The sequence below is a fragment of the Aricia agestis genome, chromosome 1 (assembly GCF_905147365.1).
Source record: "Aricia agestis chromosome 1, ilAriAges1.1, whole genome shotgun sequence".
Lineage (NCBI taxonomy): Eukaryota > Metazoa > Arthropoda > Insecta > Lepidoptera > Lycaenidae > Aricia > Aricia agestis.
The window spans coordinates 15,575,938-15,599,793 of NC_056406.1; the positions used below are offsets into that span (position 1 = coordinate 15,575,938).

Here is a 23,856-nt window from a genome sequence, read left to right on the forward strand (position 1 = left end):
TGTTTGCACTTAGCAAATGCACCATTTCCTGCAGCGCATTCACAATAGCATTCCTCTACATGTCTACACCTCCTTCTTGAGAGACTTTAATGTCTACTGAATACATCACTTGCAAGCTTTGCATATTCTTCTTACGAAATGTATAGTGTCCCATGAGTAAGGGGCGGTCAGAAGATGTCTAGATTTGTATAAAAGTTAGCCGTTGGTTCCGTGTTCAATCTGTAAAAAGATGGAATAATATCTAAATATTTCACGTTTATCTGTGATAGTTAACAAATGTTAATAATGTTATATATACACATACCTTTATATAGAATAGACTCTATTATTTCCTGCTTGCTGATGCTTGGAATACATTCAGAGACATGAACGCCGATTAACCTGTAATCGGCGTTCATGTCTCTGAATGTATTAGGGTGTGGATAGATAAGAGAATTGTCCTTTTGATCGCCCAAACCATCGTCAAAGTTTTGGTCCCGATCATACGCCTCCAATCTTGAAATAAAAACTCCTTAATTAAGAGGATAACATATTTAAACAAATGGTGAAATAAGAAATATAACCTAAAAATATTACTATGTTTACCTTTCGCTCAGATCGGCTTTCGGCTCACCACTGACGCATTTCTCTTACGAAGCTCACTTTTCAGTTCACTCACAGTAGGTAAACAAAGAATTTATTTTAAGATCGTTAACACAAAGAAAACATAGAAAACGCAAACGCGCTACCACTCATTTGACACTTGTAGTAAACAAAGGCCAGTCGCTGGTGGCGCCATCTGCTTCGAGCTTTTAGTTTGGCTCCTCATGGTAGAATATGCTTTCCCGCCATAATATTTTACTCGACACTGGCCATGGTTATACAGCCGAAGTGCCATTATAAGAAAAAAACTGTCAAACGTCTTTGTCAGTGTCAGTGTGGTGTCAGTTAGGCTGCAGCCGTCACTCGTCAGACGTCAGTTATTTTCTAGAAAATCGCAATTCGCAATCAATACACAACTCGAAAATTCAAGAAATATAATCTGAAATCATTGAAATTATACAGAATTAGAAGACTCAACGAACCTTAACAGTTTCCGAAACAAAACCAGAGAAAGTTTTACATTTCATCAAGATCACAATAATTCACAGTTAAGAAATTGAGAATTTCTTAACCAATCCAATTTCCAAGTGAATCATTTACATGTACTTACATTTTACATAATTTAAGCTTTTTCTTTATAATTTACTCTGATTATGCATGATAGATCTTTTTCCTTTATTTAATGCAATTAATTAAAAGCAATTTCTTTTAAAATTATGCAATTATATTGTGCAGATTGCATCATGTTGTCGCGAATGTGCGTCGTCCGTTCGGCGTTAAATGTTACGCACACTCTCAAGACCCCCGTCCCACAAAGATTCGTGCCTAAAAACTATGTGGTACGAAACTACGCCCGTGAACCTCGCTCTAGAGTGGCTACAAGAACTCAACCAACACTGTGGGAAAAACTTATGGCCCCAGCTGGACCTAATGGTATTAAAATACGCTATTATAATCTATTTTTAAATTATTTTAAATTCTCTCATCGTTTTATTTAATTTTCAGCATTCAGTTTGGGAAAAGGAGCATTGGCAGGAGCATCTGCTGTGGGCTTAGTAGCCCTTTGCTACTACGGCTCAGGAGTGAAACCCGGCACATTGCAAGAAGCACAGTATGTATAAATCTTAATGTCTTGTAGTTAAAGTCTTTTAAGATCATACTTGGAACTACTTGGTAGCAGACATATTGAATGTTGTTTGTGTTTATTGTTTGCTTATCTGTTCTACGATAATCATAGGAAACATTTTGATGACTCATTCTTAACACTATGGTGCCAAACTTACATAATAGCTGTATGGGAAATACAAGCAGAATGTACTTTTAGTAGTACCTAATTATAATAAAATTATTATGTAATGAGCATTTAGTTATTCAGATTATTATGTTAAAATTTCAGTCTATGGCCACAATATGTAAAGGATCGCATTAAAGCCACATATGGATACATTGCTGGTTCACTTGTGTTGACTGCAGGCAGCGCTATCACAGTATTTAGGACTCCAGCTCTTCTTAACCTAGTTGCTAGAAACGGATGGATGGTAAGTTTTGTACAACTACAGAAATAGATTTATAGACAGATGGTAAACCTAACTTTAACCCATCAATCCCCAAGCGGCAGCTGGCTGCCGCATGACAATTAAAAATCTATTGTGTCTGGGATACCCATGATGGAGGTGTTAATAGATTATGTCAACCCAATATTAATTGTGATCTGCCATTTAGACAAAACCCAACACAATTATCTATTTCTCTGATAGTACATACTGGTACACCTACTAAATACACTCATTACTCACATTTCAGATAACATATAATATAAGAAAACTTACTATTTTTTATTTATTATATTTATTTGTTATTTTTAGTCCATCATTGCAACAATGGCATTAATGATTGGATCTGGAATGGTAGTCCGTGGGATGGAATATAAGCCAGGCTTTGGAGGAAAGCAACTTGCTTGGATGTTGCACACCGGTATCATGGGAGCTGTCATTGCCCCCATCTGCTTCCTTGGGGGCCCAATTCTGATGCGGGCAGCATGGTAAATATTTTGAATTTTTTATATTAGGTATTTAATTATGTATTATGAATATAATGACTTTCTGTAATATTTCACATGCATTTTTTTAATTATTCTGAATTGAAGAACACTCAAAACTTATAATATTTCAATGATGATTGTAATAATATTGATTGAAAGGTTAATTTGTAATAATTTACAGGTACACCGCAGGAGTTGTTGGTGGACTGAGCACAATAGCGGTTTGTGCCCCATCTGGTGAGTTCCTGAACATGCGGGCTCCACTGGCCATGGGTCTCGGTGCGGTGTTCGCGGCGTCGCTCGCTGGAATGTTTTTGCCTCCTACATCTGCTCTCGGTGCAGGTATGTAAAGAAAACTAAATTTTTACAATGATTTGAGTACTATAAATGTTGATGCCAATGCAACCTCATAGGTATAATACTATAAAGTCATAATTTTTAAGCATAATATCCACAATATTTTTTTTATCTTGAGTTTGTTTTTTATGAAACACTCTTGTAGATAATTATAATAATACATATTTTAATTTTTCAGGTTTATACTCTCTTAGTTTGTATGGTGGCCTCATAGTGTTTGGCGGGTTCTTACTGTATGACACCCAATCAATTATCAAGAGGGCAGAAACCCACCCAATGTATGGATTCCAACCTTACGACCCAATCAACTCGTGAGTATTTTTTAAATAGTAAAATTATATTTATAGAAAGCAAACTACATGGCAAGCTGCACTTTAAGGGGAGTATTACATTATCATTTATATTGGATCATTTCTATGATCATATATAGGATCCAATATATATGATCATTTGATCATATCTGCATATTACATTATCATATTTCATTGATCCTATTTTACGTCATATGTGGTTTCAATAGCCAATGGAGAGCGCTAACGCTGACAGGTATTGACGTCAGGGTTACTAGATCTCAGAGAATTTGATTTGTCAAAAGACTTGGTCTTTTTTCAGCAAGATTATCCAAGTATATAATTAGAAAAATAATTATATTACATTATTTGAAACACATTAACGAACAAGAAATTAAAAACTCTTTTTTATATTAAATAACTGGCAACACCTATTTCTATGACCGTATTGGATCCAATCTCTCAGCAAATGTCAAAAATATAGATCAAGGAAGAAATGAATCATATGTCTATATTACATTATCCAATATCATTGACTCAATGATCTCGGAGCCAATATATATGATAATCTAATATCCCCCTTAGTAGTATGGGGGTGTCAATAAATTACGTGAGGTGTTTAAGAGGGGGAGGGGGCCTCATCTAATCTTACGTTGGGAAGAGGGGGGGGGGGGGGATCGGCAAATCTCACATAATTTTTTTCTCATTGTTACAAAAAAAAACCATATCCATACTAATATTATAAATGGGAAAATGTGTCTGTCTGTCTGTTACCTCTTCACGCCTAAACGGCTGAGCCGATTGGGCTGAAATTTGGTACAGAGATACTTTGAGTCCCGGGTAAGGACATAGGATACTTTTTATCCTGGAAAAATTATCTGGAAATGGTTGTACGGTTCCCACGCGATAAACTAATTTTTGCGCAACGGAGTTGCGGGCGTCATCTAGTTACCACTAAATTTTCAGGTTGTTGAATATACTAGGGCTTGCTTCGTTCACCCTGATTAAGGGTTGCTTCTTCGTGCCGTTCGTGCGCGAGTCCTACTCACTTTTGGCTGACTTTCTTTTATTCTATGTACAATAATTCCCAAAAAAAATAACCGATTCAATACGGCGCACCTTTTTGAAGACTTTCAGTCGTGGCGGCATACAATTTTCTCGTGACACGTGAGCCGTGTCATACGCCATAGCAGTAGATGACACGGCTACCGTGTCACCCGCCACGTTCAAAAAGGTTTATTGTTTTTCTTGGTTTTTACGTGTTAATTAACTTTATTTATTTAATTGAACCCAAACCATTGATGTTAACGGAAGGCTACGTTGTTTTAAGTTGATTTCGAGTAGTTTTACTAAGTTTTAACCTAAATAGCAGGTAAGCGATTTTTTTTGTCAGATGTTGCAAACCTTTTGTAGGTTTCAAAGTAAAAAAAATGAGTATATTAAATAGATCTGGGTTTTCGATGTAAATTATACGTTCGTAGATACATTTAAAGAAGTTCGTTGTTAAGTTTTTTAACCGACTTCCAAAAAGGAGAAGGTTATACGTTCGGCTGTGGATATTTTTTTAAAGTGTGTTCAACGATTACTTCGCCACTTGTGAACCGATTTTCAAAATTTTTGTTTTGTTGTATGGGGTATTTGTTCCGATTGATCCGGTTCCGAGTTGGTACCAGGAGGCCTACTACGAAACCGTTTTGAGACTCAAACAATCGAACGAGAATGCCGCGTCCTGTTCTAGCAACGTCGTGTCACGTTTGTTAGAGTGGGACGCGGCAGGTCAGAAAATCTAAAAAACACCTCACGTAATTTGTGGACGCCCCCTAACTGATTATTATAAATGCAAAAGTAGTTGTCAAATCGCAAAATGTGATATCGATCTATAAAGACTTTGTTTAGCTTTTGGAAATCCTATTTTTTAAGATTTATTATCAAAATCTTTGTCAATTCCCTTTTACAGTGCCATCTCAGTATATCTGGACGTCCTCAACATCTTTATGCGCATAGCCATGATCCTGTCTGGTGCTGGTGGTAATAGAAGAAAATAAATACCTACTAGCTTAGATATGTTTCCAACAATAATTTATGAAACTATGAATAAATTATTTAGCTCACACTAAATTAGAGTAGTAATCTAATACTAGTTTTAATGTTAATATTCTTCGCGATCCCCGAGTCGGCATGTGATATTATGGATACTGTTAAGTTTTTGTGGTTCTAATGATTTCAAAATAAAATTATCGAAGTAATTATCACATAGTTTTTTATTTGACATCATATTTTGTGTCCTTTTGATAGAAATATAGTTATGAGTTGGTAACAATTTTACACAAGCCAACAGCAAGCAAAAAAACAAGCAATGCCGTTTATACATTGAGGAGTTGATATTATTGTAGTGATAAATAAAAATACCTAGTTACTAGATATAATTGGATTACAGTTTACTGTGTTTGTGGATATTCATCAAGGCTTTCCTAGAATGTAACGTTTATTTTTGGGAGACTGTTAAGCAAAAAGAAATCACTATTTGTGTTTGCACTTTGGATATAATTAAAAATAAATAGGATCAAGAATGATTTATTTACATTTCAGGATTTAAGTTATTTAGGGCCTGTTTCACCACTTTCTGACAAGTGCTGGATAAACTACCCACCACTTAACTTGACAGATTGACCACTTGACTAGACAGACAGAGTATGGAGAATATGTCAAAAAAGTTGTGGATGGCTATCCACAACTTTTTCTTTATCAGGAAGTGGTGAAACAGGCCCTTAGGATAGTAATGATTACATGATACAATTCATTATAATACTTATTGTATTCTTACAACTTTGGTAAATGTAAGCCCAAGATACTGTCTTTAAAACTGGAATGTTTTCAGAAATGCATAAGAAATATTATTTTTTTAAAGATATAGTAACAAATATTTCAAAGAATTAATCGTCGACAACTTGATAAAAAGAAAGTAAAAACCAAACTTGTAAATAAGTAAATGTTTAACTTAAAAGGACATAAATAAAATGCGCATAGGTACGATATAACATAGATAAATTAAAAATAATATCACAATTTCGAGGCTTTAAAGTAAGGTATACAAACCGCAATAAGCAACTTGCTGAAAATATTTCTTTTTGCGCGTTAAAACAAATCACATTGAATTTGACTTTTGAATAGATTAATAATTTACAATATAATTAATTACTTTTACAGGCCTTTACTTAATGGCTAATTTAATATTTGAATAATATGCATCGCAAAAATTTCTACTCTTAACTAAGGACTATAACTTATAAGGCTCATATTTTAACATCACGTATAAGCTCACCCGAAAATTAATTGCAATGCATATTAGAATAACATAATGATTCAAATAAAGGTATAGTAAAATAAATTAAGGATATTTTGAGAATCTATTTTTTTATCTTCTTGTGAAGACATTTTGTAGACATTAGGCTACTTGACCTATATTCAATTTCATTGAACAAATGCATATTTCTAGTAGAACTTGGCCTAGGAAATCGTATTTCACCCTTATAATCAAATAAAAGCTTATTATTGATAAATAAAGTCGATTTGAAAATAGGATTTGTACTGACGAAAACACTTTTGCGGTACTTCCGACTTGGATGTGACGTCATCACACTCGTAATTTAATATCTTTTATTTATCGTGCTCGTTATATGTAAGTTTATTTGTACATAAATAATTAGAATAAGCCAAGAAAGGATTTGTAAAATGTATTTTCTTGAATAATTCAAATAAAGCATCAGTTTTATATATTATCTCCATTTATTGTAGACGGGAAATGAAATGGCCAAAACTTTTCTCCAAAAGTTTTCAACATTACAAATGATTTCTAATTTCTTATTTAATTCTTTTATAATTTTTGGGCACTTTTAGACTCGTACATTTAGCACATAAAAAAATGTTAAATATAAAAGAGTTTAAAATACAAAACGTATGACGTTACACTATGGCGGACAGTGTTTTCGGCGCCATTTATAAGGCATATTTTTCAATCAACATTTTCATGGGTTTCTACTGTGTAAAATATTAAAATATTATTTTTTTTTGTGAAAATGAATGATTATGAAGCTATTAGCATAAAGAAAAAAAGTAGGTCAAGTAGCCTTTTAAGCCGAAAAGTTATTGTCAAATATAAACTAAAAAATATATTTTCTCAACTCAATGCCCAAAGATTTTTTTCTTGATTATTATTTTTATGCCTAGAAAAGTCTTATTATAAGTAGATGATCCCATGCCCCAAAATATCCTGAATTGATTTAACCAAACCTTATAAACATTGCAATACTTCTATTATTCATAAAATAAAGTGGTATGAGCAAAAATACTGTACTTTAGTTCCTAATTAATTTCTAATGTAGACCTAAGTACTAACATCTCCAGTCTTATTAGCTTGTTGTTTCAAGTAGAGAGCGTACATTTGCCGCGCCTGATTGAGGACCCTGTTAACGTTGTGCTTCCTGACCATCTTATCGAAGTGCATAGCTAACTCGTTGTAGTCCATGCGATTGCGCATGATATAATCTCGGTGCTGCAACAATACTGTCAAACATAAGTACATCAGGAACGGATTGCCGCCCCCAAAGACCGTCGGTGCAGGAAGAGTGCCGATATTACTCCTAGTCGAATTGTCGCTACTCACGGACACACTCGCAATTTTGTGGGAAGGGGGTTTGAGTGCCTCATATTTCTTCTGAAAATTGTTTATCGTGGAAGCCACACTATGGAGATTCGGTTGCTTTACATTGAGTAAGGATTCACAGTTTCTTTTCGCATTTTCTAGTTCCTGAGACATGTTGGAGAAAAACTTGTGTGACTTGGAACCGCTTTCGTCTTTGTGATTACTTTTGCGATCGCTCTCGACTCCCGCCGGCCCCTTTTCCGAGGAGTCGGAATCACTGGACTGCGTTTCCGATTGGTGGTTACCTTTAGATACGTGGGTCGTATCCAACGAGAAATTTTTTCTCAGCAGCCTTATCGGAGTTATCGATTTCTTTCCCGAATGCTCCTCGAATATTTCGCCGGTGTCGATGTCAAAATCCAATTCCGCCTGTTCGTCCGGCGTCTGAGGACAGCTGGCGGTGGTTCGAGTCGTGGGGGTGTTACGATGCAAGGGATTTTCCCAGAGGTAAATGTCCTCGGCACTTCTAGCGTTCGATCTTATGGTCTCGAGTAGCGGGGACTTTTTTACCAGTCCCACTACTTTCACCTCCGTCTCAAGCTCCAAGGCGTCGGCCGGTGTGTCCCGTTTGGCGGTACGATCACAGTCCGGAGGTCTCTCCTCGGTGCTGGTGGAGTCTGAGGGGGAATCGCACGTCACGCTGCATCTGTTCACGTAAGAATTTCCAAACACTTGTCGGTCCAAATGTTCTAATTCGAGTCTCAGCTCCCTGGTCATGGAGGTCGTCATCGGATAGTACTCCTGCGAGTCGTCGGGACTGCTGCCGTCGTTGATTTCTAGACTAGTTTTGTTTATAATATTTTTCAGTAGCGGTGTTTTGTATTTCGGTTCTACGATGTCGTTCTCGTCGTATGACGTTTTGTTGACTGTTATTTTGGGACACTCGTCGGTGCGGTTGTGTTCTATCGCCGAGTAAGTTCTTTGCAATTTATCGTGTTTGATATTCGATTTGCTACCGCTACCGGTCGCGAAATTCAAAAATTCATTGAGGTTTTTTATCATTTTAACTTTTGGTGCGTTTCCATCACCACCGGACGAGTCCAATTTATCTAAGGAGGAGAAGAACCTACTATTGTGAACTTGTATTTTGTCTCTCAGAAGTCTTATCTGACTACCGAGCGGCACGTCCTTGTTGTCCGCGTGCGCCGTCCCGTTTGTTAGGTTGCCGGTGCTCGACCAACCGGTAGAAGCCGGCTCCTCACTTTCGACAACTTTTCTATCTTCGGGTACACTCGTCATATTTCTCTTCGCTTTAACATCTTTGTCCTTATGGTTTTCTAATTTATCGTCTTTGATGCTCCTGTGATGTCTCAACATAGCATCATCTAAGCTCTGAAATTCCTTCGCATTTTTAAGGGACGCGTTGTTGAGCGTTTTTCTGACTGTGTTCTCGTCTAAGCTGTGGTTGGTCTGCTTGATCGTGACGAGCTTGGGCGCTTTCATGTTAGCTATACTGAAACTCGAGCTCTGCCTCCTTATCGCGCACACTTTGGTGTAGGCGTTTTCCCGGGGCGCTTTGATCAGGGGGCTCAGGGGAGGCGGGTCGATGCTGACGCCGATGTCGGGGTCGAATTCCTTCTCCTTTAGCATGAGCTCGACAGTAGGCGCTTTCTGGGGCAAGGAAGCCCAAAGTACTTCGAGCATTCGGAGAGCGTCGTCGAAAGCGAATTCTCTTTTCATCTCCAGGAGCAACCATCTATAACAGAATAGGAGATCGTCCGCCTGCTGGGATTTGAGGTAATTATAAAAATCGGGATCGTAGACCTGAAGGGATTCGGTTAAATGCGTAAATTTCTGTGTCATAGCTTCACCGTCTAGAAGAAAGTTGGGGTGGAGGCGCGTCATCAGTGCGCAGAGACAGATGTAGGCGTGGGCCTCGTCACCCATCGTCACGAGCAGCGGAGAGGCTAAGTCTGACATACCTTGACAGTAGCTCACTGTTGGATGGTATATGGCATACCTGTAAACATTATTACTGTTTTAAATGCAAGTTTATTAAATTAATTTGAATATAAAGGTTAAAATAACATAAATTAATAGTAGTTATACTGTAGCTCAATAATAATATATAAATATATTTATTAATTTCTAAAATAACTCACGTTGTAAGAATGTTAAAAAGTGAGGCTATGTTCTGGTTATCATCACTTCCAGCATAGAAATTATGATGCCTGTCAGTTCGGAGCACATCTTTGCGTACCATACTTGTAACATAGGCCAAATCTGCATTGACCTAAAAATAATTTCTCGCAATAAGGGCCTGTTTCACCACTTTCTGATAAAGTGCCTAATAGGCTATTCACAACTTTTTTGACAGATTCTCCATACTTGATCTGTCAAGTTAATTGGTGGATAGCCTTATCAGGAAGTGGTCAAACAGGCCCTAAGTTTTATAAAAATAATTTATAATACCAATGAATCTAAAAATATTTGAACCAAAGAAGAGAAGAAAAAATAAGAAAATATTGGACACAAGAATGTTAAGAATGCTTTAAGTTATTCTTGAGCTATTCATTTATTATAATTCCAATGAATAATCATATTATCATAACAATCATATATTTAAAAAAGATTTTAATTGATTGGGATAATTGGATAAACAGACCTTTCCTTTCTGTATGCAGTCCTTCCACTTTGCTCTTAACACATAATATTCGTTGGCTTTCTTTTTAATATAATCCATTCTTTCTTTACCAGTCATACCATCAGGGTATACATTCAAAATATGTTTCCATACAACTTTCCTGTAATTGTAAATACAATTGTTAATTTTGAGTTATAACAATTTATATTTAATTGTTATTAATATTATGTATGTCTACAAGTAACAGGCGTGGTTGCAGCCTGAAATTTTGGGGTGGGGGGGTCACTCAGTACTCACTACACTATTTTTTTTTATCTGCGCCCTCGAACGGTTCTAGGTTCACAACAGCTGTCTAAGGTTGGACAAAGTGGTGGTTAGGGGATACCTTAGATTTGGGGGGGGGGGGGGTCATGTCCCCTGTGACCGCGCCTGACAAGTAAAATTGAAACTTTCTCGCTAATTGCGGATGTTTTTCGGGTTTTGTTTTTGTACATTATCTAATTATTCTTTTTGTGGTTCATTATCATTGGTTGTCAAATATTATGTAAGTCAAATGATAACAAACCACAATCAAATATTTACAGAGAACACTTTGACAAATTGTTATTTGTGAACTTTGCAGGAGTATTAAATGTGTTATTACACGAGTAATTTGTATACTGAACATTATTGTGCACTACACTTCTAGTAAGGAAATGTTGTAACTCACCGTAAACTTGGTTCAATTCCTCCACAGTAAATAACTTCTCTTAGCTTTGTTGTATTATTTATTTGTCCAACAGCATCAAGGAAAGCACGGAACTCAATATCGCTTAGTGGTGGTCGAGGAGGAGTGTTTGGATCTTCATACAAATTTAGTGCTCGAGTTACCATGTTAAATGTTTTTTCAACCTTGAAACAAAATGCCATAGTACAAACACACATACATAGCTGACCTGGGCCTTAGTTATAATTAATTATTTAACTGGAATAATATTTAGGCCAATTTACATGCAGCATTATAGCCAATAAACAATAGGTTAGTTCCCTATGTTTTTTTCTTATTGGTAATTAATTCATCAAGCCCCATACGGTCACCGGTGACCGAGACACAACAGAAATTCTATTGTGTCTCATTTTTCCACGATCGACGGGTTAAAGGAACTCTCAAAAATAGAAACATTGGTGAAAGAATGACTATTCAGATATTTTAAAAACTCTTCAAGACATCACAATTCGAAAGTCACACAAAATAAACTCTCCCAAAACGCTCCATACAAAATGTCAGCACACTATGACATCACGCTTTGCTAGTTTGTATGAATTGAGGGAAGACTTTGTTTGATAGTTATGTTAAATTGCGTTTATGAAAGTGCTTTCATAAAAAAGATAGTTTTAAATTGCATAACTTATCAAATGATATACTTACAAATATTGACAAATTTTATTGAAAAAAGTTTGAAGTTCTGACTTTGAAGGCTCATAACAAAAAAAAAATACATAAGTTAAAAAAAACATTTTGGTTTTTTTACTGTTATAATATAATATTATATATAACATAAATTTTATTTAAAATCTGCTAATCTTTGGCAATATCCCTGAGTAAGCTTTGGCCAAAAACTTCGTAGTGTTTGTGAATCTGCCTTGAATGGGATAATTTCCATGAATAATCTTCCAGGTAGACATTAAGAGCAATTTTGAGGGCTGTTAAGGTATTTTATTTAAATTAGTAAAATAATTGCTTTTTACCTGGTTCATGATCAATCCTTGAAAGCCAGTTTGTGATTCTACTTTTTCTGATGTAGTTGGTTGATGGACAACCGGTTGTTCTCTGGTGGTTTGGTTTACAGTTGGGGTTTCTGTTAAAGTAGGTGGTTCCCAGTCCTCTGATGCCTCTGCAAAAGGCTTCATATCCACTTTTAACTGAACACATGGTTCTACTTTTTGGTTTAGTGCTATATTATGAGATCTGTAAGAGTTAATAGAAAAAAATTAGGATACACAACAAAAACCTTGTAACATACTTCTTATTTATAAAAGTTCAATGTTTTTAGAACAAATTAAAATATTCTAAAACTCACTTTAGTTTCCCATTTTGCAATACTTACTTGAGAAAAGCAGCATCCAAGTCCCAATCAGACAATAGCGGTAAATAAACCTCCTGTCCATAGTCATCAACGGTTCTATAAGATAGAGTGAAATCCGATTTGATATCAAAAGCCTTGATCAAAATACTTTGCAATACTTCTAATGAAGTAATTTGTGGGTCAACAGAAAACTTGCGAAGTTCCGGTTGAAGTTTACCTTCGCATTTCTGAAATATTAAATATAATAGTTATTACCTTCAATATTAAAAATTGTTATATAGATATTTACACAATACAAACCTTGACTTTAACTCTTACTGCTTCTTTGCTGTATCCAAACATGATTTATATGCATAATATGACTAGTACGACTTTAATACTTATCTCGGTCTATAGGTGTAAGTCTTACATTTTAATATAAATAAATAGAACCTTAAAATAATGGAATTCATAAACAGATTTTTATAACATTTCTCGCCTCCGATTCGAAAAGTCGTAAGATGAAAACAGCACTTTTGAGTTTTGACTTTGCAGTTTGCAAACATCTGACAGCTGACAATTATTCACAATAGACATTGTCTATGCAATAGACCCATCAATAGACCAACATTTTTACATCCTTTTTTTTCATTATGGCACTTCGCCTATTTAACCCATAAAGTTAATAGTATACAGGCTATACAATAGAGAAACAAAGGCCTGAGCAAGCGAGATGTCACTATCAGTAATACTGCGTGGTAAAAAGAGACGTGTGATATATGACAGCAGAACCAATTTTTTTTTCATCTTTTTGACGTCCTATCGGCACTTATCGGCACGTTGACAATTTAATCTCTTAGAAAGATTCTTGTGTAAGTGTATACGTAAACAAATTTTCACACCAGACGTAAATCAATTTCGGTTTCGTTTAACAGCTCGAGATTGTTGCTCTATTCCGCTAGGTATATTAACTTTATGATATAATCATGGCCAGTGTCGAGTATATTATGGCGGGAAAACAATATTCTATAATAATACAATTTTGATCAGCATCGTTTTTCTATATTGTGGTCTAAAGTCTAGTCAAAGTCTAAGTTTGGGTTGCACCAACTAACTATAACTGTAACTTTAACTACAATGCAAAATGTCAAATCTTTGGTTAAAGTTAAAAATGGATGCCAACAAAATGCCAATTTAACCATAACCATAGAGCTCGACAAGGTATTAAATGCACGTGGCGAAAAAAGGAACTAACGCTGTCATCATACAAAAACGCAATTTTTGACAGTTCTCCTTTACCAGCAGCGCCCCAACCCATATACATTTATAATGTTGGACCAGCTGTCATCTGTCAATTTCTCCGGTCAAAATTAAAATTAAATTTAAGGGCCCCCGAGACGATCAAACGGTTTGATTCAAACCTTACGTGTTTTATGAAACCGTTAGATGTCGATTTGAACGGTTGTCAAAATATGGCATTGCGCATTTGGTTCGGTACGCCTACGCCGCCATAATTAGACGTGTGTGATGTAGACAAGATGCTCTCAAACTTCAAAATCCAGTATTAAACTAAGCCGAGTTTGTTCAAACACATCGGAACACGATCAAACGGCGCATCAAACACAACAAAAATATGAAATTTCATCAAACGAGCTTCAAATACGAAATGTTTGACAAACCGTTCAAACTAACTTTGTAAACGATCAAAATGGTTTGAGTCAAACTAAAATTTACGTGTTTGAATCAAACCGTTTGACCGTCTCGGGGGCCCTTAACAATAACCATAACTTTAACTTTAACCACGCTTCTGGTGCAACTCAACCTAAGTAAAAGTCAATACAGTCAAGAAGTTAAGTCGGTCGATTCAGTAAAGTGGTAGACGCTTTACTAAAACTTTCGATGGAGTTTTGGAATACAAAATAGCACGTTTCTGGATATTGCATCACTTTCCTACTGCACTTGTGCACGATAGCGAATAACTAATGGTTAATATCCTATCAATATTACACATTAAAAACCCAGTTAACACAATTTTAGGAAAATAATACAAAAAACACAACACCACTCTTTCACATTCCCGGCAAAACTCGTCAGTTGTTCCTGTCCATTTTTTTATTACGACATCCACTCACAAGTCACAGCCCACAGGCCACACCTCAATGGCTTGCTTTGTAGTACATTCACCACGGTCCACGGCCACACTTGACTCCACAGGTTGACTTGGTTCGGCATTGTACAGTACACAGATTATAGATTCCTGTTCTGACCAAGGCTTTAAATGAATGTGTTAATGGGCGTTGCTGGTAAAGGAGGAATCGACCGACTTGACTTCTTGGCTGTATTGACTTGTATTTGGACTTTGCCTAGACTTTAGACCTGACGATATAATATTATTATGAAAACGATGCAAAAAATTGTGCTATACTAGACTCTAGACTAGTAACTAGAGTCTAGATTCTAGACAAGACAATGTTACTTCCTTCCTGTATCAACCAAAATCTCATTAGTTCACGCTCTACTCTTTCCCATCCTAGATTACGCAGATGTCTGCTACAGTGATCTAAATGATCAACTTCTTTCTTCCCTTGAACGCCTGCAAAATCTTTGCATCCGATTCATCTTTGGTCTGAGAAAATACGATCACATATCTAACTACCGGACAGAGCTAAAGTGGCTACCTGTTAAGTTGCGTCGGAATACACATATTCTTCATCTTCTTTTTAATATTCTATTTAATCCCAAAACTCCTGCTTACCTCAAACAAAACTTTACCTTTCTTGGACACAAGCATCCTACACTTCGCTCAGCCAATAAATTAACTCTTGCCTTCCCTTCCCACAACACTAACTTCTATGACTCTTCCTTCACCGTCTCTGCTATTCGTCTGTGGAATTCTTTACCCGAAAGCATACATAAGTCCAAATCTATTGATAATTTAAAAAAAAGACTCAAACAATATTACTTAGATTTAGCTGCAAACTCTTAAACCCTTACGATTTATCCTCTTCTTCGATTCATATTATTATATTACTTATATGTATTTATTTTATTCGGTATAAAGTATCTATTATATTTATTTGTGTATTATATTTATTTATTTTTAAACTAATAGTATCTTATCTTATTTTTATTTTAAATATTTTTAGTTATATTTTATGGTTGCCTGGTAGAGACTGCTTCCAGCAGTAAGGCCGCCAATTCAAACTATTTCTGTTTTTGTAACGTGTGTAAATTGATCTGTTTTGTTTGTTTGAATAAAGAGTTTTTTATTTATTTACTAGATGTCCCGCGCGGCTTCGCCCGCGTAAATTAGGAATTTTACGGAAACCGTACATTTTCCCATAAAAATAGCTCTTATGTCCCTACTCCCTTCACTTGGTCTACTCTATATCTGTGCCAAATATTGCCATAAAAATTGCTCCAGTAGTTCGTAATTTCTAATATTTCCCCCGTTTTTCCCACATTTTCCTGAGTTTCTTCGGTCGTATTAGTCTTAGCCTATAGTCTTAGTTCTTACTCGATAAATGAGCTATCTAACACTGAAATAAGTTTTTAAATCGGATCTGTAGTTCCTCCGATTCCGTTCAAGCAAACATACTCTTCAGGTTTATAATATTAGGTAGGTATAGATTTTTTTAAATTATCGCTTGACAAACTCGAGTCTCGATCTAAAAGACTATGAAAAGTACTTACCAATAACATGGTATAATATGGTAGTGATGATGATGACGATGTTGATGATGAATGTAATTTGCATAGAAGCATATGCTTTCCGTTCTTAAAACAACGCCGAAACTCCCAAACTTGTATCTATAAAGAATCAGGAGTTCTCTCAGCACCTTCCGAACCACGGTATACCAGGTATACCTCGGTTCAAAATCTTACTTGTTGGTAGCATATGCTTAGAATACTTCTCACGAAACCGAAGTTACCACATATTTCCCTATAATTTTTGAGGAGTTCCCTCGTTTACTTATGGATCCTTCATCAGATCACCACTTTTGTGAATATAATACCGAATTGGGATGATACCCTATATTTATGATGATACCCAAAAGAAAAATTTTGAAAATCGGTTAACAAACGACGGAGTAATCGTTGAACATAAGAAAACGAACATAACACCTCCCCCATTTTGAAAGTCGGTTAAAATTGTAGCCTATGTGTTATTATGATGTTTAAGCTATATTATTGTAAAGTTTCATTAAAATCCGTTCAGTAGTTTTTGCGTGAAAGAGTAACAAACATCCATACATCTACATATACATCCATGCATCTATACAACTGTGGGATAATGCGTGGCGACGCTAAAGGAAGATCTTCCGACCGAGCGAGGTGTTATGCTCGGTCAGGCCGAAGCCCACGTGATTCATTTCAGCTGTCGTATATATACCGACGCGCTCAGAAAACTTCAATAGCGCGATGCAGGAATATTAGGCGATTTGTGGGTACCGCCACACATCCAAAATTTTTCTCACCTTTTAAACCTTCCCTAGACCTCCACGAATAATTCAAGACCAAGATAAGATAAATCCGTTCAGCCGTTCTCGAGTTTTAGCGAGACTAACGAACAGCAATTGATTTTTATATATATAGATTTATTTATGTTCTAGACTCTAGAACATTGTTTCCCGCTATTTACCGACACTGGCCATGGTTTTATAGCCGAAGTGCTTTAATTAGAAAAAAAAAGGACAACTGACAGTTTACAAATTGTCAAAATCATTTGACTTTGACAATTGTCAATGTGGTACGTACTACGTAAATTAAACTGTCTTTGCAGTAAAAAAAAATTGAAAAAAATTGTAAATTCCAATTTGTGTGACTTGTTTTACCGTACCATATTTTTCTACTATAATAATATGACTTCTACAAATACAACGCCGCACGTAGACAGAGAGCTTGACTTATCGAACACAGGAAGAGGAGTATGGCTCGTAAAAGTTCCCAAGTATATAGCAAACAAATGGGAAAAAGCAACTGGTAATATAGAAGTAGGCAAATTAAAAATATCTCGGGTTCCTGGACAGCGAGCACAAGTGCAACTTTCTTTGTCAGAAGCAGTTTTATGTTTAAACGACCCCGGCGAACAGAGCATACCAAAAGAGCATAGACTTGATGTATCCAATGTGACCCGACAGTCTTTAGGAGTTTTCTCACACGTAGTGCGTAAGTATTTCATAAGCGTACAATTTTATCATTGTTATGATCAACCTAATTATGCAGGTAACTGACAACTCATTAAATCTTTCTTACAGCAACAAATACTGATTCAGTAGTACCAGAGTCAGAAAAACTGTACATGGAGGGGCGTATAGTACAAAGGCTAGAATGTAGACCTTATGCTGATTCTATATACTATAAGTTAAAGTCAGAATCCATAAGGAAGGCATCAATGCCGCAGAGACAAGTACAACAATTAGACAGAATAGTACAAAACTTCAAACCAGTTTCTGATCACAAACATAATGTGAGTATGACGAGATCATGTCAATGTTTACCAATACCACGGACAATGGGCATCACAATATGCAATATGTCATAAATCAAACTAAACACCTATGAATAATAAAAACTAAGGAAAAGTAACTCCTCAAAAAACATGCTCCACGATACTTGTCAAAAAAGTGTACCTCAGGTACACATTTCAATACATTTGCAATATTTAGGTGACCTTGAGCGGTACTAGGCTAACGTTACATGACAGATCAAAAGGAACTAAATTTAAAATGGTAATAGTATGGGAGTTACGATTCCTTAGTTTTTATTATTCGTAGCTAAACACTAATATAAACCCACATCAAATGCAATGTCGCAAACGGCAATCATGTAATTCATGTTGCAAAGATCTGCCACCATTAGGTCTATGTGAAGCATTGGTCAACTGCGTTTCGTTGTTATTTCATTATTATAATAAAAATAATTAACTTTAATTTTAGATTGAATACCAGGAACGTAAAAAGGCTGAAGGCAAAAAGGCTCGTGATGATAAAGAAGCTGTTCTTAATGTATTGTTTGCAGCATTTGAGAAACATCAGTATTACAATATTAAAGATCTGCAAAAGGTATGTGCACTTTTTCAATATGTGATTTTAATATCATCATCTTAAATTTGATTGTGACATATTTTATTTTCAGATAACAAAACAGCCTATTGTATATCTAAAGGAGATATTGAAAGAGGTGTGCAACTATAACTTAAAGAATCCCCACAAGAACATGTGGGAGTTGAAACCTGAGTATAGACATTACAAACAGGAAACTCCAGTTGAAACAAAACAAAATAGCTCAGACAGTGATTAGTATAAAGGTGTTTACTTTGATTCTCTGAGGCCCTTGCATCAGTCTGAGTAAATGGTAATAATGAGAGTGACAATATTACAACATTATAAGTTCACAATGACTTTTTACCTAGACTAATATTCATGGGCTTTTGGGTTCATACATATTGACTGTTAATTTTGGTAAATAAATTCAATTAAACACATGTTGCTTGCATTATTTTATATAATATTACACATATAATAATTTGGCTTAATTTAACACTAAGTAAAATTACTCTTTAAAATTGATAAGTTAAGAACAAGATAAAGTATAGATTTAAAAACTTCAATAGTACATGCATTGACAGTATTATACTATAGTATAAGTCCAACATTATAACATCATTTATATTTGAATATTATCTAAGAGTAAAACATTTAAAAAGTCACTACTTCAAACAAGTAGTCAGTCAAATAAGTAAAGAGATTCGAAATTCGTAAATTGAGAATATGTAATAGTAATACCTACTAATACTATTCTTATTCAATAGAGTCATACTTTGATTTTTTGATGTAGTTGGCGAGAGAGCAGGACAGAAGAGCTCCAACAAGAGGCAGGAGGGAAGTTCCAACAGCCACTCCAATTATAATGTTCATGTTGCTTGTAATATATTCCACGATTATTTCGTAACAGCCCTGAGAAAGAAGTAATTGTATAAGAACAGATTATTGTTGTCGGTCAGAAGTTTCTCTGCAGGAATTCGTAACAATATATCACATCGGAAATATACATTTTACCTCGATAAAAGTTCTAAGGTATCAACAAGTATTCCTAGAGGCTACGACTTCCAAGTGAATAACAAATAATTGCAGTGCAAGTGGTAGCTAGGTCCAAGTCACATTGGATATTAAGATTAAAGAACTGTCAACTCACTCGTTGGTACACGTCGCTGTAGTTGGCGGTGACGCAGTGGTTTGTGTCGATGCAGCAGGAGATGGGGATTACGCGCTGCGGGGAGAGCCGCATCCAGTCTGAGTAGTTCGCCACACCGCAACACTGGAGCTGCACATAATTTTAACAGATTAATGATGATTAAGTTGCGTGCCCGTACAGTATCAGAATCGGGTCTTAACTCTTAGGTAATACTTTTCGCGTTGCAAGTATTTAGGTAAATACTGCCCCTGCTGTAGGTACAGCAGGGGCTCCCAACCTTTTCTTGGTCAGGGGCCACTGTTCCATTTTTCTAGTCAACGAGGACCACAGCTATGAAGGCATAACAAAAATAAACTGTAATAAACATCCTAAACATAAAATAAATACAGTATATAGTCCTGAGCTAGAATCCTTTAAACAAAGCACAATTAGTTTTGACGTTAGGTATATATGTAATATGACCGATTCCGATGTATTCGCGCAACTCAAAGAGAGCACGTATACTGACACGGTCCTACAGTTTGGTTAGCGCTCAAGCATGTTGAATAATAACGTTTACCGTTGACTGTGCGAAATCGAAGTTAGTTTTCTTTGGGTCGTAGTTAATGATAGTCTGAGTTAGGCCATCCTGCAGGCCCTTGGCGAAAGTGTCTCGATAACACACCACGGAGGCGCTCACACCGACGTCCATCATGAAGATGCAGGCCAAGAAGCCGCCATACTGAAAAAAGTGCAAGTACGCGTTACGTAGGTACCTACATTTTCTCGGTGCAAAGAATTTATGCAATAGAATATTTTTATACGAGAATTGGCAAAATATTATTGTGATTTCAGATAAATTGAAGTACCAAAATGTTTGCGTTGAGGGAGAACGAGTAGCTTTTTTTTTAAATGAAATAGGGGGCAAACGAGCCAACGGGTCACCTGATGGAAAGCAACTTCCGTCGCCCATGGACACTCGCAGCATCAGAAGAGCTGCAGGTGCGTTGCCGGCCTTTTAAGAGGGAATAGGGTAATAGAGGAGGGTAGGAAAGGGATTAGGGTAGGGTAGGGAAGGAAATAGGAGAGGGTAGGGAAGGGAAAAGGGTAGGGGATTGGGCCTCCGGTAAACTCACTCACTCGGCGAAACACCCAACTCTGGAACGAACTGTCACCAGCAGTATTACCGGACCTATACGACCTGCAAACCTTCAAGAAAAGAGCGTATTCCCTCTTAAAAGGCCAGCAACGCACCTGCAGCTCTTCTGATGTTGCGAGTGTCCATGGGCGACGGTAGTTGCTTACCATCAGGTGACCCGTTTGCTCGTTTGCCCCCTTATTTAATAAAAAATTCTGTGAGCCCGTGGTATTTCTCCGGCCGAGCCGGCCCATTCGTGCCGAAGCATTACTCTCCCACGTCAAGAATATCTCCCACGTAGACATAGGTACAGACTACAGAGTCTACAGTCTACACTGTGATATTAATATAATCTTATATTTTTAGATCTAGCTAGGAATCATTTTTAGAAAATGTCATTTTATTTGTGTTTTATCGAATACCGAGCTAAGCTCGGTGAAATAGCTAGTAATTATTATACTGTGACCGCGGCAGGGAATAACGGAAGTACCTATCTACTTAGATGCTATTAAATAAATTGATTCATAGGCAGATGGCGGAAATCATCATGGGAGAATATAAAAATGATCTCTAATAAAAATATTAAAATTGTACAATTAGGTATCGTTAATTTTTGTTCTATTATTGACTTCCTTTGTCAGTAGATTTTATTCTACAATTTTTTACTCCTTTAAAGACATCTAATCCATTAATAAAACGGCTAGACTCTAGTGCCCTCTGTCACTTAAAATAACTTTATTACTGACAGATAATTATCTTAATGATAGATGTAGAGTCGATCGGTAAGTGATACGCTATAAATCACAAAGTAAAAGTATTAGATAATAAAGCGATATGTGGGTTTGTCTCGCTGGACGCCCACTAAACACACAATGTAGTCGATCTTTCACTTTCTCTATAAAATGCTAATAATCTCATTTTATATTCCATGTCTTTAGTACTTATGAAAGTTAAACCGCGGTCGGTATTGTATCTTACGTCTGTAATAAAAAAAAGAAAAATATACAGAGATTTTCTCCGAAAACCCAAGTAGTGTCTGTCATTAGCCTAATAACTTTTAGAAAATCTATTTAATATGTACACATTTCTTATTTTAAAAGTGAAATAAGTCTTTGAAGAGTTCCTATCTTTTAAAAGTGAAATAAGTTTTACTTCGTTACGTTTTATAAATAGAACACAAAGTCCGTATGGAATTATATTACCTTGCATTGGATTCTCGGAGTGTCTATGAGTGTGATCCTTACTTAGTCAGCATAAGGCTGAAATAACTTTGAACGCACTTACTGATGTACTCACTACTCACTATCTACATATTCAGTAGAACATTATAAAAATCATACAGTACAGTAGTCTAGCTAACTCTTGAAAGTAAGCTCTTTCAACGGAGTTATACAAGTTTTTCGCGAGCACTTTGTTTCACTGCGTTAATGTTTTGCTACTTTAATGTTTATAAATCGATTATGTGGGCTCCCGATTCTGGCGGTTTATCCCGGTTTAAGAGGCGTAGTATGAAGATGATGTACTGTAGTCTGTATATTACGCTGTATCAGCGCTCTCATACCATATAGAGCAGGACCGGTTGTCCTTGTATAATGCAGGAGAAGGCGAAGGAACTCAGGAACACAATCAGGCTAGCTATACCGATGATCACGAGCGGCGCCGTTCCTGAGAACTCTGGTGACAACTCCATGTACTTGTACAGATCATACTCAGCCCAGAGACCCACTATTAGAATACTTAGGCCAGTCAACTGGAAAAGATAAGCGCATGATAATATTCATAAGAGAAAACTGTTTTTTTTTCGGCTACGCGGTTTGTTTCAGCTGCTAAAGTTAACTATCATAAAAAATATACTCTTTTTATTTTAATAATTAATCATAGAGATGTTTAACTAAACATGCGACTCTACATTTTAAAAATGTTGCTTGTTTTTTAAATAAGTACATAAAACAAACTAACACTGTGTTAGGTATTCGAAAATTTACATGAGATAATAATAGTTGTCACAAGAATTAACATTTTTCTTACGCATATTTAAAAAAACTTACCCAAAACACAATATTAAAAATAAACAACAAAGATTTTAGGCAGGCAATTACTGCCACACTTTTGAATTGGTTACCCATTTTGAATGTTTTACATTTTATCACTATACACGGTGGCCGGTGTTGTTGTTTCAATGAGAAGTCGAGGGCCAAAATCTGAATGGAGTTTCAGTAGAGATGCGCGCGCTGCCTAGAACCAGTCAATAACTTGGCGTTCTGTTTGTAAATATTGCTTTGGTACTGTATATGAATCATTACATTTTTATTTTGCCGATGCCGTTTTATTGCTAACTTAATATAGCAAGCACCAAGCGTCATAATATTTTATTGCTGTAAGTAGTTATCGTAGCATCAAATAATTTTAAAAAGGCCTGTAAGTCGCTCTACATACGAAAATACCACGTAACTGTTGCTCTACATACTTAGTACGAATTCCCGCTCATATTATTTCCACAATTGTGAGAGATTTCATGTTAGGAGTAGGAATGTAGAGCGACTGGCCCTAAGTTACGTTTATTATAATACCCAAGACACTATAAATGGACAATATAATATCTGCTGATTAGGTATTCTGTTTAGAGCTTGTTAGAGTAGGTAGGTTTATTATTTTCACTATGATTATTTTCCCAATTTAATTGGCACTTAGGTAGAATAGTTTTCGTAGCTAACTTTAAATATTAATTGCAACTAAAATTACGCAGTGCTTACTTAAGTGTTCACAGTAGTTACCCACACTAAAACTTGGGTGTCTCTCAAAGTTAACTAAGTACCGTTATCACAATATCATTGTAGTAGGATAGTGTAAATTATTCATAAAAACAGTATTGCCGAAAGATAAATGTAATCCCTGCGTTATTTAAATCGGATTGTCGTATTCAGTCGTGTGGTAGCAGCAG

The 23,856-nt window shown here is 36.0% G+C and overlaps 4 protein-coding genes across 6 annotated transcripts; 2 read left to right on the top strand and 2 right to left on the bottom strand.

Annotated features, from left to right (window-relative positions):
• Positions 1–950: 950 nt before the first annotated feature.
• On the top strand, positions 951–5,519 carry LOC121728048 (growth hormone-inducible transmembrane protein-like). Of its 3 annotated transcripts, none has more exons than XM_042116155.1 (8): positions 951–1,129; positions 1,318–1,515; positions 1,588–1,693; positions 1,979–2,120; positions 2,448–2,623; positions 2,805–2,965; positions 3,159–3,291; positions 5,228–5,519. In XM_042116155.1, the coding sequence occupies exons 2-8, from the start codon at positions 1,326–1,328 to the stop codon at positions 5,313–5,315; spliced, it is 996 nt and encodes a 331-aa protein (XP_041972089.1). In that variant the 5' UTR covers positions 951–1,129; positions 1,318–1,325; the 3' UTR covers positions 5,316–5,519. The 3 variants fall into 3 exon arrangements, with proteins under 3 accessions (XP_041972089.1, XP_041972081.1, XP_041972098.1); XM_042116147.1 differs by having other exon boundaries at positions 951–1,106; positions 1,271–1,515; XM_042116164.1 differs by lacking the exon at positions 951–1,129 and adding an exon at positions 1,139–1,184.
• Positions 5,520–7,562: 2,043 nt separating this feature from the next.
• On the bottom strand, positions 7,563–13,149 carry LOC121727662 (TBC1 domain family member 25). The gene is made up of 7 exons (XM_042115627.1): positions 12,923–13,149; positions 12,644–12,849; positions 12,285–12,504; positions 11,266–11,447; positions 10,578–10,716; positions 10,075–10,205; positions 7,563–9,932 (listed from the first exon to the last, which is right to left on the bottom strand). Exons 1-7 carry the CDS (start codon positions 12,962–12,964, stop codon positions 7,655–7,657), a joined length of 3,198 nt encoding a protein of 1,065 aa, XP_041971561.1. The 5' UTR covers positions 12,965–13,149; the 3' UTR covers positions 7,563–7,654.
• Positions 13,150–17,357: 4,208 nt separating this feature from the next.
• Positions 17,358–19,088, top strand: LOC121740417 (general transcription factor IIF subunit 2). Its single transcript, XM_042133108.1, has 4 exons — positions 17,358–17,770; positions 17,860–18,071; positions 18,541–18,666; positions 18,740–19,088. Exons 1-4 carry the CDS (start codon positions 17,464–17,466, stop codon positions 18,902–18,904), a joined length of 810 nt encoding a protein of 269 aa, XP_041989042.1. The 5' UTR covers positions 17,358–17,463; the 3' UTR covers positions 18,905–19,088.
• A 73-nt stretch (positions 19,089–19,161) lies between these two features.
• On the bottom strand, positions 19,162–23,109 carry LOC121726183 (tetraspanin-7-like). Its single transcript, XM_042113419.1, has 5 exons — positions 22,964–23,109; positions 22,477–22,665; positions 20,358–20,519; positions 19,799–19,927; positions 19,162–19,560 (listed from the first exon to the last, which is right to left on the bottom strand). The coding sequence occupies exons 1-5, from the start codon at positions 23,039–23,041 to the stop codon at positions 19,405–19,407; spliced, it is 714 nt and encodes a 237-aa protein (XP_041969353.1). The 5' UTR covers positions 23,042–23,109; the 3' UTR covers positions 19,162–19,404.
• Between the last annotated feature and the right edge of the window lie 747 nt (positions 23,110–23,856).

What these genes read in the sequence shown, in the direction of transcription:
- LOC121728048 (XM_042116147.1), top strand. Translation starts at nt 1,299, where the DNA reads ATGCAATTATATTGTGCAGATTGCATCATGTTGTCGCGAATGTGCGTC. An exon ending in TTGCTAGAAACGGATGGATG is followed by an intron (nt 2,121 to 2,447) that starts GTAAGTTTTGTA and finishes TGTTATTTTTAG; the next exon opens with TCCATCATTGCAACAATGGC. An exon ending in TACATCTGCTCTCGGTGCAG is followed by an intron (nt 2,966 to 3,158) that starts GTATGTAAAGAA and finishes TTAATTTTTCAG; the next exon opens with GTTTATACTCTCTTAGTTTG.
- LOC121727662 (XM_042115627.1), bottom strand. Translation starts at nt 12,964, where the DNA reads ATGTTTGGATACAGCAAAGAAGCAGTAAGAGTTAAAGTCAAG. An exon ending in CAGTAAGAGTTAAAGTCAAG is followed by an intron (nt 12,850 to 12,922) that starts GTTTGTATTGTG and finishes TTAATATTTCAG; the next exon opens with AAATGCGAAGGTAAACTTCA. An exon ending in CTTTTTAACATTCTTACAAC is followed by an intron (nt 9,933 to 10,074) that starts GTGAGTTATTTT and finishes TAATGTTTACAG; the next exon opens with GTATGCCATATACCATCCAA.
- LOC121740417 (XM_042133108.1), top strand. Translation starts at nt 17,464, where the DNA reads ATGACTTCTACAAATACAACGCCGCACGTAGACAGAGAGCTTGACTTA. An exon ending in AGTTTTCTCACACGTAGTGC is followed by an intron (nt 17,771 to 17,859) that starts GTAAGTATTTCA and finishes TCTTTCTTACAG; the next exon opens with CAACAAATACTGATTCAGTA. An exon ending in TTTCTGATCACAAACATAAT is followed by an intron (nt 18,072 to 18,540) that starts GTGAGTATGACG and finishes CTTTAATTTTAG; the next exon opens with ATTGAATACCAGGAACGTAA.
- LOC121726183 (XM_042113419.1), bottom strand. Translation starts at nt 23,041, where the DNA reads ATGGGTAACCAATTCAAAAGTGTGGCAGTAATTGCCTGCCTAAAATCT. An exon ending in AACCGGTCCTGCTCTATATG is followed by an intron (nt 20,520 to 22,476) that starts GTATGAGAGCGC and finishes CACTTTTTTCAG; the next exon opens with TATGGCGGCTTCTTGGCCTG. An exon ending in ACAGCGACGTGTACCAACGA is followed by an intron (nt 19,561 to 19,798) that starts GTGAGTTGACAG and finishes CTTCTTTCTCAG; the next exon opens with GGCTGTTACGAAATAATCGT.